General features: G+C 37.1%; 2 protein-coding genes and 1 pseudogene across 2 annotated transcripts in view; 1 reads left to right on the forward strand and 2 right to left on the reverse strand.

Moving 5' to 3' along the window:
* The window catches only part of LOC113802163 (uncharacterized), a 32058-nt gene that overhangs the window by 13981 nt on the left and 5577 nt on the right, over positions 1-12500 (reverse strand). The gene's annotated exons all lie outside the window — the stretch shown is intronic.
* On the reverse strand, positions 6012-7078 carry LOC138866206 (uncharacterized; annotated as a pseudogene).
* Positions 8456-10744, forward strand: LOC138866253 (uncharacterized). Its single transcript, XM_070138765.1, has 2 exons — positions 8456-8878; positions 9604-10744. The coding sequence occupies exons 1-2, from the start codon at positions 8456-8458 to the stop codon at positions 10408-10410; spliced, it is 1230 nt and encodes a 409-aa protein (XP_069994866.1). The 3' UTR covers positions 10411-10744.

Genomic DNA, 12500 nt, shown 5'->3' on the forward strand with positions numbered 1-12500 from the left:
TACATTAATAAACATGCATCAAAGGATTTTTTTTATTGTCGACCTTCAAGATTTCATGGAACTCTCAGTGAGTGACATAGCATATAATTTCACAAGCCTACTATAAAAAAATAAAGGAAAGGGTATAAAAATAAAATGATATTGAAAAAATATATATATTTTTTGGTACAGAAACTTTCTGGAAAAAAAGGTAAGCATGTGTATTCTAAACTGTCTGACACCATAAATATATTGCTTGGTTTATGTATGGTAAGCAACAGGTCTTTATCATACTCAGAATTCTTTTTTCAAATAATTTGTTTCTGTTAAGTTTAGCATATGTACTTCCACCTCTATGACGTATGATAAGGTTACATGATTTAATTTTTAATTTTAATGAAAGTATGAGGATTAATAACAATATACAATATACACGCACCAACTCACACACACATACACACCCACATATGCGTGCACCCCCCCCCCACACACACACACTGTTCAATTTTTACTGGTTTATGCTCTTTTGTTGTTCATTGATATTTTTATTCTCTTCATTTGGTTAAAGCATGAGAAACTGATGTAACTGTTATTGTTGCTAATGTTATTATCATCCTTGTTATCACTTTTTCATCTTATTTAAAAATTATCAATATATCACTATTATATATTATCACTATACTGTTTATGTTACAAAAATAATATCAATAACAATATTATTAATGATAATACTGATAACATGACAGTCAAATAAATAATAATAATCATACTATAATTATCATTATGATAATCATCATCAACATTATTAGTACCATCACATATATTATCATCATTATTGATATCATTTTCGTCTTTATAATTCTCATTGTTGATGTGTTGAAACAAACTATAGATAGCCATTTGATTGGGAACGTCTTTATGCTTGAAATGCAATAGTATTATACCCATTGCAGAGTTCATAGACCATCGTACTTTATAAAGCTCTTTATGCTTTATACCTCTTTCTTTAAATATGATTTTTTTTTTCTTTTCAATATTTTGTTTCTGGTATGTTGAATAGTATGGTAGTTATTCCTTAGGCAACTCTGTACTTCACTTTTGTAAATTATTGTAAAGTTCCTTATAGGTAACTACAAGAGAGAAGGATAACATATATTCAATATCTTGCTACAGTAATTAACTGTCCCCTATGCAGTTACTCTGATGAAATGTACAAATTGATCTATTTTGAAAGTAAATGTAAATAAAGCATGCATTTACCTAATAGTTTTGTTTGAAATACAACAGCCAATACAAAAGAAAACATTTATTTGACTATCAAGTTACTTTATACAACAGATGGAATGTATTTTATGACATTACAACAGGAAAACAGTTAAATGTCCTATGGCACTTTGCCTAAAACATAAAGGATTCCATGCTAGAAAATCCCCATACATAAAATGTTTCATCTTTCAATAAACCTGTTTCGTTTTTAGTAGATTTTCCTTCCAATACATTACCATGATAGTGTTTTTCATTTATTATCGACTCCAAACCCAAAGGAAATCTTCACGTTTTGTCTTACCATGTAATATACATGTGTATAGTGATTCTTCTACCCCTGCATTGGCACAGTATAAAATTCTGACATTCATGAAAGGGATCCCACATTAAAACACCACAGGTTTTAAGGGGATACTTTGCTATCTACTCAAAACATAATAAAGAATTAACCTGTTGCATACAAGGAACTAATTTATTAGCATGGGCCCTACTCTGGAGCTAGTGCTTGCCATGCAGCACTTCAGACTGGTTTGTTTTAGAGCAAGGAAGTGCTGCTACATGTCCTGTCCTTTTTGCCTTTACATGCACTTGTAAAATAAAACCTTTCCCAGGTAATTAATTTTCTTTGTTTTACCATATTGTAAGGTTAGTATTAGTCATCATAATCACTGATAACAATGATAGGGTTGAGGAGGGTGACCTCTGCTTATGCCTGTGAATGCCACATCTCAAAGCACCCATACTTGCAAAGGGGTATTTTACAGTCTCTGCACATGGTCCTGGTCACCTTCCTCTTTCCATTTTTCGTGCACATCTTACAGCGGCGACATTGCCTGTCAGAAACCACACGCTGATGATGTGATGTTGTTCGCTGAAGACGAGGCTTCTTCGTTTGGTACAATCCCCTCCTTGTGGCAGTGGATTGTTGGATAAGCTCACGGATGAGCTGTTCTTGGAAATCAAACTGGCTTAATGTCCCTCCCAGTGCCTGGTGTATGCAGTAGGAGTTCACTACAGCTATGTCAAGAAGGTACAATATCACCTTCTTATACCATTTTATGGACTTTCGAACATACTGATAGGACTGGAAAAACTGGTTGGACAGATCTACTCCTCTCGTAACAGCAATATAGTCAGAGACTACACTGGGCTTCTTACACTTTTTCTTACTCTGGGGTGTATCAGTGACCATTCCAGAATGGACTGTGGATAGCATGGTAATCGGCTCCTCCTTATTGTGCCACTGCAGGCATAAAATGCCTGTTGGGGTGCTACAGAAATCCATATCGCCATAGGCCACTGTCTGAAGATCAATAGGCATATACTTTCGGATGGTGTACACAGTTCCAATTGCATTTGTATGCTGACTCTGTAAGTACTGGAAAAGAGTAGGTGAGGTATACCTGGTGTTGGTATACAGCTCATACCCTTTCCTAAAGAGATCTGTGGCAGCCATAAGCTCAACAATGGCTCTCATAGGTGAAGGGAGTCTTCTCTTGTTAAAACTTGAGTACATACTGAATGCAATAGTGTACCCTGCAGTCAAGCCATCACTGACACACAGCTTGTACATTTTCAAACCAAAGTGACCTTTCAACCCCCATGGACTGTCATCAACCGTTATCTTCTGGGGAGGAGTATACACTAATGAAAACTGCTGATTAAGTGTACTTATCATTGGACGAAGCTTCCAAAGGTAGTCATCACCAGGATGTGTCCTATTATTATCCACTACATGGAGATTCTGTGTTATATGAATGAAACGATCTAATGACATAGTCTTTGGGAATATAGGCAGGCAGAAGTGTGGGTCCTTCCAGTATATTTCAATATCTGACCTCGGATGCATATCCATCAACAGCCAGAGCCCAAAATAGGCATGCAGCTCTCCTCGTGAAGTGTTATGCCAGTTCCTCTTCTGTGAAGAAGCGGGTGCTAGTTGCTGGTGGTAGTACCTAAGAAGTAAAGAAAGCATAAATTTTAAACTATGCTTTCATACATATAAAAATGAAGACTGTAACATGTGAAAAGAACAGTGAAAGAAAGGTATCATACCGGTTAGTTTCTTGGACAAGACAGTCCATGAGCTCTGGTGTGAAGAAGTGAGAATATATTTCAAAGGGTGTGGATCCTTGGTGCAGGTCACTAACATTGACCCCAGGACGGGCGCAGAAACTGAACCGTTTTGGGACATTCTCTTTCTTCTGCCACACAAACACAGGCTGTTCAGAGGTGTGCTTTCCCTGCATTCTTGCCTCCAATTCAGAGTCAGAGCTATCATCACTGCTACTGCTTGTGAAACGACCCCTCCACTTCGGCATAAACTCATCTTTGTCACATTCATCAGAAGATAGGTTGAAGTCATCGAAGTTATGGGACAGGTCAGGAGATGCAGTTGAGGTGGATGGAACCACAAGATTATCAGCAGAACCAGAAGTAGAGCAGTAGCTGGAGTGCCTGGAGGCTATCTTCAGGGGGTGATAAAGATAATGATTTTTCAGAATATATCTCAGGTATTTATATTAATCTGATCCAGTCACACTACTCTGATTCTATGTCCTCTCAGCTAGGTGCATAATTAGAGGGGTAACTGACCACAGTGCTCTGAGAGCAATGCAGATGAGTGACTTGGAAAAGACATTAATAATTTAGTGCACTTTTTGTGGTATCCATGATTGTACTTTTAACCCTTAATATCCTCTACCTTGTCTGGGCCCCTCAGCTGCAAAATGCCTGATCTTTAAGTTTCATCAAAGAAAATTTTGGTCTGATATTTTGAGAAATTCATTATACAAAAAAAGTCTATTTCATTATCAAATATTGAATACATATTGCATTAGAAAGTATCAAAGCAGAAAAAGTTACCCATCCCACATGAATAAAAAATGGAAATAGAATAAGCATAACCATGCATATAAAACATACTAAGCAACCAAAAAAAAAAACATGTCTCATCTATAATAATGAAACAGGAAGTGAGCTTGAGACACAGAATATCATGGTGTGTGAAAAGGAAATGCAAGATAGGAAAATATGAAATATGAAAATAATACCAAAATTATTACTTAGCACTTTTTTCGATTAAATTCTGTTAAGAGGCAGATGACATGACTGTATGACTGTCAGTGATTGGAAGACCTACATGGGGATCGGGATAAAGGGATATAGTGAGTGTGGTTGGAGGAAAATTCCCAAATAGTATGAGAGTTATTAGTGAACACTACATACATCTTATTCCCACTGAAAAACAGAAAAGCTATCAGATAATTTCTGAATGCTTGCACATGAATGGAACAAACTAAACAAACTGTAACAAATGAATATCAAGGGATAAAGGACTTTTCCAGTTAAATTCAACTTGTATATTAAATACTAGAGTAATTATAATAATGATGATAGTTATATCAATCAGATTAACCAAGCAGTTATTCACTCGCCTCACTTTAAAAACTATAGTCCTGAGAGCATATGATTTGAATTTTTTTTTTTTTTTATGTTATTTCTAAATTAACTTAAAAAACATAACATTACTAATGTCATATATGAAATGAAAGCTCAAGTTGTGTAATATGCAATAACATTTGTTGCAATCTGACTGATGGTTTGGTTTGTTATATATAAAACATCACCCTTCTAGAAACCCAATTTTTTATGTTCATTTACAATAACCAAACATATGTAATTTGATATATAGTTTATATCTAAGTGACAATAAAAATAAAAATAATAATATAGCACACAGTTGGTATTTAAAGGACAATAATAATAATAATAATAATAATAATAATAATAATAATAATAATAATAATAATAATATGATAATAAAAATGATAATAATATAGTAATACTTTTAGGGGGGCAACTGGCACAATCACCTTATAGCATTTGTGTTCCATGATGTGATTTTCGTATATATCAATCTTATGTCTTTTGAATGATTTAACAATAACATTAGCAGAAACATTAAACACTGAAGAGGGATGGTTCACGAATATCAGACAGAGGAGTGCCATTTTACCATGTTTTATTTCTAATAATACAAGTGTGCACCAAATCTAGCCATTGAATACCAAATAACTTTCTTTGGTGTTTTCTTTAATTTCTCATTATAATGTTCAACTTTAATCCATTCCTCTATGGTATACAGAGATATGTTGGATATATTCTGATTCATATCTAAAGGTGATGTTGTGATAAAAATGCTGTAAGATGCATTAAAACAAACACACATACAAAAATGAATGAAAATTCTGGCACAAACAGTTGCAGTAATGCGTTACCCCATTAAGAAACCTGGTTGGGGCCTATCGTTTAGTGTTTCCATTCATGCACAAGTATGAAATGACCTTAGTTTGCGGAGTAAAAAAAATTCCATAAATTTCATAACTAAATATGTGGGAGAGAAACACACCACTACTATCTCCTTCAAGGTGCTCGGCTAGGTATATGGAAGGAGGGCTGTGACTCAATTACTGTAGTTTTAATTAGTTTGAAAATCCAACAGGGTAGTGTTGCAGGGCCACATAATCTGGGTCCCTTCCATCCTCACTGAGTGTAGGATCTTCTGGAACTAGCACCTTCTTGCTCTTATATCATGTTATTTCTCTCAAACTGGCTGCCACATTTTGGCAAAAAATTTCAAATGGATCTTCTTGTTGCCCAATTCTTAAGTCTATTAGGGGTCAAATAACAAGATTCTGTTGTTCTATTCAGCGCAACAGGCCTTCCAAAATTTTGGTCACTGTGATGTATGCTTATGAGGGATCCAATAGACATCATTATCTAAAATATCAAAATATCAACCAAAAGGGGTGATGAGCACATATAACACCAGTGTCATGTCCTTCGTGAATGAGAAGGCACTGGAATCTGGACTCCATATGGTCTTGTCCTTTATCTTGAGCGGTACCTCTGACTTGTTCCCCCGACTATCCTTATCAGTATCATCCCACAATTGTGCAACAGATTCTGGACAAGGGCACAGAGGTAAACCAGTTGTCAGCTGTCACATTCCTGTTAGTGAAGTGGTAGCACTGTGTCAGGGTCTTGGTATTGTCCATCCCTTGGCCGTGTCCCATGTTTCCCAAGGTAGGGTATCCCTGACTGCAAGTAGCTATTCTTCATATCATTTTACCAAGACGATTTTGATGCCATACTTCGCTGGCTTATTTGAGATGTACATCTGAAAGGGAAAGTGGCTTCAAAAAGCAAGCATCTGCTGATCAACAGTGAGGAACTCATGTAGGGTACAGTGATGCTGCAGGCCACAATGAAAATATGCCACATCTTGGGACAAACTTGTCAGTTTCTTTTTGCTGTTCTTTGGTACTGATATCATCAAACTGTATGTAGTGGAGAAGGAAAGTAAAATGCCCCTGAGACATAGCTGCCCTGAAGAAATTAGCACCAAATGTAAGGCTCCAGACATTCTTAGCGGAGAGGTGGTTGTCTCTCCTGCAGCCAAATATGAATACTCTTAGCTATTATGTATCTCCCCAGGTGTTGTGCATTGAACTGTGGCCTTCTGCTGCTTGTGCTTTGCTGCCTCAGTGTCTATTTTCTGGTTGGTCCACTGCACAATTTCACTGATGACTTCATCTAAAACGAACAAAGAGAAACATTTCTCTGGGGTGTTGGCTTGGGAAGCTTGTTGATTGGGGCCAAGATGAAATCCTTGTATCATATTTTTTGAGGAAGCACGTACTGCTGCAACTACACGTGACTTAGTGCTCTACACAAAGCCTCTTGTAGTCTTGATTGAGGTTGTGTTAAAGTTTACAATCAGTTCATCAGGATTTGCTGAAGCTACGTGACATTCTTATTCATACAAGCAGCAGGAGCAACAGCAGGTGAAGCAGCAGGGTCATTATCAAGTACGGTACAAGGGCCTGTCACAGGCGTGCCCTACTACCACTAATACCTTTCTTCTTTTCTGTCTTGGTGCTATATTATCAGTTACTATTGTCACTCCTTTCAGTTGGTAGTATCACATATTCAACATTATTTTTATAGTTAGAGAAATTTTCACACTCTACATTGTCAACTTCTTAACCCTCAGAACTTTCACTTAAAATATCACCTATTTTACTCTGAGAAAGTGATTTCTTCCTCAATGCCATATTCTATAAACCTGTAATCTGAATGAGTAAGAAATATTTGTTACCAACACTCAATTATTGTTACATCATTGAAATTCATTGTGTAGGTGATTACTAAAATAGTTTGTAAACACTATCCTCAGGTAGGTACCACCTGATGTGCACAACACTTTGTATTACCAACCAGGGGTATGCTGTGCCCAAATGCAGCACTAGAACAAAGGGGAACTGAGAGAGCAAGACAATGCAACATTCCCTTACACTGTCAAAGTGGGCAACTGAAGCTTTAGGAGGTGGGGCCCCTCAAAGTACTGGAACCATACACTATGGCAATGATGTCACTCACTCTGAGTAACTTTTACCCTTGATTGGTGTTCTAGGGATATATAAACAGTGGACACATCAGCTTCAGAACCAATGCCAAACATTAGAAAAATATCCTTTAACTTTCTTCTGTTCTTAGACCATATCCCTCTCCCTTTCTACACCCCATACATTGTTTTGTACTTCGATTTTGGTTCCCTTCCCCTCTTTTGCTCCCTCCCAATCCTTTCTCCTTTCCTCTCAACACCACCCCCATATGACTTTGCACCCAGTAATTTATCCCAATCTCTTTCACTTCTTTCAAAACTCTTACACACTAAGTCAACTGCTCTTGTTTTAAAGCTAAGTCAACTGCTCTTGTTTTAAAGCTTGTTCTTATCACACATTTTAATGTTCAAAATACTGTATTGATTATTCAAATTTTCTATTCTACATTTCTCATCTAAAATGTGAAACTTGTGGAAAGGAAATATATTCTGCAAGTGATAAAAAAAAACTATCTAAACACAAAACATTGTCTTAATATGGTTTAAGAAAAGGCATGCAATGACTATATGAACCTCTTGGAGTGCGATTTAGATTCATTTAGCGTTTAGAAAGGGGCTTTTGCATTGTTCCCATCGATAAATGAATGTGGAATATAAAGTCTGTAAAGGGGGTTTTACACGGTCAAACATGTTGGCCAACACGCTCATCAAACCTCCAACACAACATGTTTGAAGAGTGTTTACACGTTGAAACCAAACTGACAGACAACCTCAGTCGGTGCCAAAAGGAGAAGGAGCAACATGTCACTTACCACAGATGAGGTGATGGCAGTCGGGATAGTGATTGCCCTCAACGAAAAGAAAAGGAAGCGTTCAAAGTGGACAAAGGACTGGTTGCTGAAAAGGGGCCAAATTTCACATACCAACTTAATGAAAGAGCTGAAATTAGACCCAGATGAATGGCGCAATTATATGCGCATGGATGAATCAACATATTTAGAACTTTTGAATATGGTCACTCCATTCATTACATGTAAAGACACCGTAATGAGGAAGTCCATTAGCCCTCATGAACGGCTGATCGCAACACTGCGTTTCTTAGCAACAGGCCGATCTCTGCAAGACTTGAGATTTTCAGCTGTAATGGGAACTAGCACCTTATCCAAGATTATACCAGAAACTTGTGTTGCCATCTACAAAGTACTCAAGAAGGATTATTTAAAGGTGGGTTATGATATGCAATATGTAATGTGCATTTATTGAGGAAAATCAGTACATAGTAATAGTATGTGAAAAATACTGAAACCTTCTGTTGAAATGTCCTATGCTTTCTAACCACAGTGTCAAGCGAAAGGACAAAACCCAAATCAATCCAAAATTATAACCCTTTATATCTCACTCTTTGATTGCCAGACACATATGAAATTGTTACAAGGGCTGAAAATTGGCAAATTAGTGTGACATATTGGAATCACTATTAGAATTATCTCTTACATGAAAGGAACTTGACGACTGTGGTACTGGTGTTGCAAATGATTCATGTGAATGGTATGTGTTTGTTACAATTTTAGAATAGGCAGACAAATTCCCATTCTCTGCTTCAAAAAGCACATCATTTATCAGTTTCCTAGCACAGCCTACTGTTTTCTTGACCAGGGAGTCGAGTGCTTGGCCTACGTACTTCCCAAATGTCTCATTAGGAGTATCATGTCTCTCAGATCTCTCTTCTAAGTTACGAGCGACCAGGTTTAGAATGTGATCTGCCTTCGTAGTGTTTCCCCTGCTCCGTTTCACTACAGGAGCATTACTGCATGAAGGTATTTCATCATCAGCTGGTGGCTCAGCAACACTCTAGAAAGGAGAACACCTATAAATATAGTGCAAGTCTCTCTCTCTCTCTCTCTCTCTCTCTCTCTCTCTAATAGCCTTGTATCTTTTATCTGTTTCAGTTTCCGGCAACAGAAAAGGAGTGGAAGACTGTTGGAGAACAGTTCGAGTTTAGATGGAATTTTCCCCACTGTCTCGGTGCTGTTGATGGAAAGCATGTATGGATAACGCCGCCATCAGAATCAGGGTCTTATTATTGGAATTACAAAGGATACAACAGTCTTGTGTTAATGGCAGTTGTAAATGCGAACTACGAATTCATTATGGCAGACATTGGAACTAATGGTCGCGTATCAGATGGAGGAGTCATTGATAATACAGAATTTGGTAAGCGACTCAAAGATGAAAAGCTCTGCATCCCACATGAGTCAGTAACAGCTACTTCAAATTGTGTTTTGCCATATGTATTCGTGGGAGATGAGGCCTTTGCATTAAGGACAGATTTCTTGAAACCTTATTCTCAAAAGGACCTACATAGTGAGACGCGAGTATTCAACTACAGGCTGTCAAGGGCACGGAGAGTGGCAGAAAATGCCTTCGGCATTATGGCTTCCAGGTTTAGAATTTTCCACACTTGTATAAATCTCAAATTGACAAGTATTGACAAAGTTGTCATGGCATGTGTTGTGCTACATAACTATTTGCGGAAAGCATGCCCTTCAGACTATTCCCCAGAGGACTGCTTCCATAGGGAGGATAGAATGTGCAAAATGATTTTGCCAGGCTTAACTGCAGATCCTTATGTAGCAGGTTTGCAACACGGTCAGGGATCACGAAACTATCCTGAAATTGCAAAGGTAGTAAGAGATAGATTTAAGGATTACTTTGTGAATGCCGGTGCAGTAGCATGGCAAAAAGACTTCATATAAATCATGAAAATAGGAAAGGCTAGTCTACACCTTCAAACTCAAACTATACAGTCTGATTGGAATTGGCTTAAATAGTGTGCTGTAATATTTTTTTTTTCAAAATAAATGAATACAATGGTTATGATAAGTTTAATTGATTCATTATTCAAATGGCTGGCTCAAGTTTAGCCTTCAGATCCAGATTGACATGTTGGATTCTTAATGAAATGATGATTCATAATACAAAATTGTCTGAAACTTCAGACTAATATACCAGAGAAGTCAGGAGATACATTTTACAACCTACAGATTATATGAAAGCACCCATGAAACTGAATAAAGTCATCTATGCATAGCCAATAAAAAAACGAATAAATAAACGGCCACTCTGGTTCTGAAGGTTACTTGTTATCCAGTTTTGGGCAAATCCTTGCAACTCACCTCTTCATTAACACATTCCATATTTGATGTACTCTCTCGTGGCATCTCTTGATCACATATGAACATCATGTCTTCAAAATACTAGAGAGTGGGCGTGTAGATGTTATCAGTTGCACTTCCAGACCTTTTAGAGCTCTAATGCTTTCGAAGTTCTCTTCTAAACGAACTACGGAGAGAATTTATTTTTTTCATCACATCATCCCGCGTACAATGTGGGTCAAGTTCTTGTAGCTTTCCATGCAGTTCATCTATACCCTTATTTCTTAAATTCCTGTTTGAGTATTCTTTTGATTTCACCTTCAACAAAGCCACATGCTTCCTTAATATATCAATGAAACCCACCATTACTTCCCTTTCCTTATCCTTAAGGGCACACGTGTCACTCATTTTGCAGCTGATACACTACGCCTGTCACTGAAGGAGATGTTTACAGATGTTACCTCGGCGAGATTTGAGTATGTATGACGGTTGAAGGCTGATGACCGTTCACAAGTTCAAACATGGACATGCACCGAGCAAGCTCCGCCCACAAAAGTCAGGCCCCGTCAGACATCCGTCCAACACGTTGGTCAAACATGTTTACCCCTTTCACACGTTCAAACATTCTCTCAAACGTCGTGTTGTCAAGCGTGTTGGCCAACATGTTTGACCGTGTAAAACCCTCTTTATTTTGCAAGTTTAAAAATAATTTCATTCATGTCCTAGGAAAAAGGGGGAGATCTAATAGCCTTGTGTGCTTAAAAATGAGAACATAATTACTATACAAATTTATACTTGTTATACTTGTATACAATGTTAATGTAATTATATCCAACTTTGATATCATCAAATAAGAATATATTACAAAGTTTTTCCAGTAACTTAATTGTTATGTATTAACATGCACTAAATGATATATGCTATTAACACTATAAGTTCCTATGTATAAATTGACTAACAATTATTATGTTTGTGATACCCGTGCAACGATGTGCAATCCGTTTTCTATGACCGGTCAAATGTATGCCCTAGCGGCGATGTATGGAACCCCTCAAGGCTTAGCAACAATTAAGAGTAGACATAGAAGAGACTCTTTCTACAAACCCTACAATAAACGGGTTTATCCAAGACTTCGTGATCCCTACTTTGGCGAACGAGGATGGGAGATAACGAAGCGCATATCTTATGATTTCAGGTGAGATATGAACTGATGTTATACTGTTTGGGAGATAGATGAGAACATCCCCAACATTAATGAATGTAAAAAGTATAATCTGAGTAGCAGAATTATGGAAATGGCATGAATCCACCACATCTAATAATCCGAACGAGCCAAAGAATAACAAGTCCAGTGATACTGTACGAGTAAACACCGGGCTTCCAAACTAAATATATTAAAGGTAAAAGCTTATGGTTCCCATATTCACTAAAAATCAATACAGTCCTGTACACAAACAAAAATTGTAATTGATTTCTCTTGGTCTGACACAAAAAGTATATTGGCATAATTAGTATTACAGGACATTCATGGAATGGCAGCACACGCACATGCACACACACACACAAACAGAGGTAATGATAGTGTATGCTGAATATCACTGTTCTTTTGTTGGAATGGGAAATATCATATGAAAATATTCGTCACCCTTACTACTTACATAATTGTCTTTTGCTAAGAGAATAATTCAAAA

Source organism: Penaeus vannamei, chromosome 24 (genome assembly GCF_042767895.1).
Source record: "Penaeus vannamei isolate JL-2024 chromosome 24, ASM4276789v1, whole genome shotgun sequence".
In the NCBI taxonomy this organism is placed as follows: domain Eukaryota; kingdom Metazoa; phylum Arthropoda; class Malacostraca; order Decapoda; family Penaeidae; genus Penaeus; species Penaeus vannamei.

Coding starts and splice junctions, on each gene's coding strand:
- LOC138866253 (XM_070138765.1), top strand. CDS start 8,456: ATGTCACTTACCACAGATGAGGTGATGGCAGTCGGGATAGTGATTGCC. Junction 8,879..9,603: donor TCAAGAAGGATTATTTAAAG/GTGGGTTATGAT, acceptor TATCTGTTTCAG/TTTCCGGCAACAGAAAAGGA.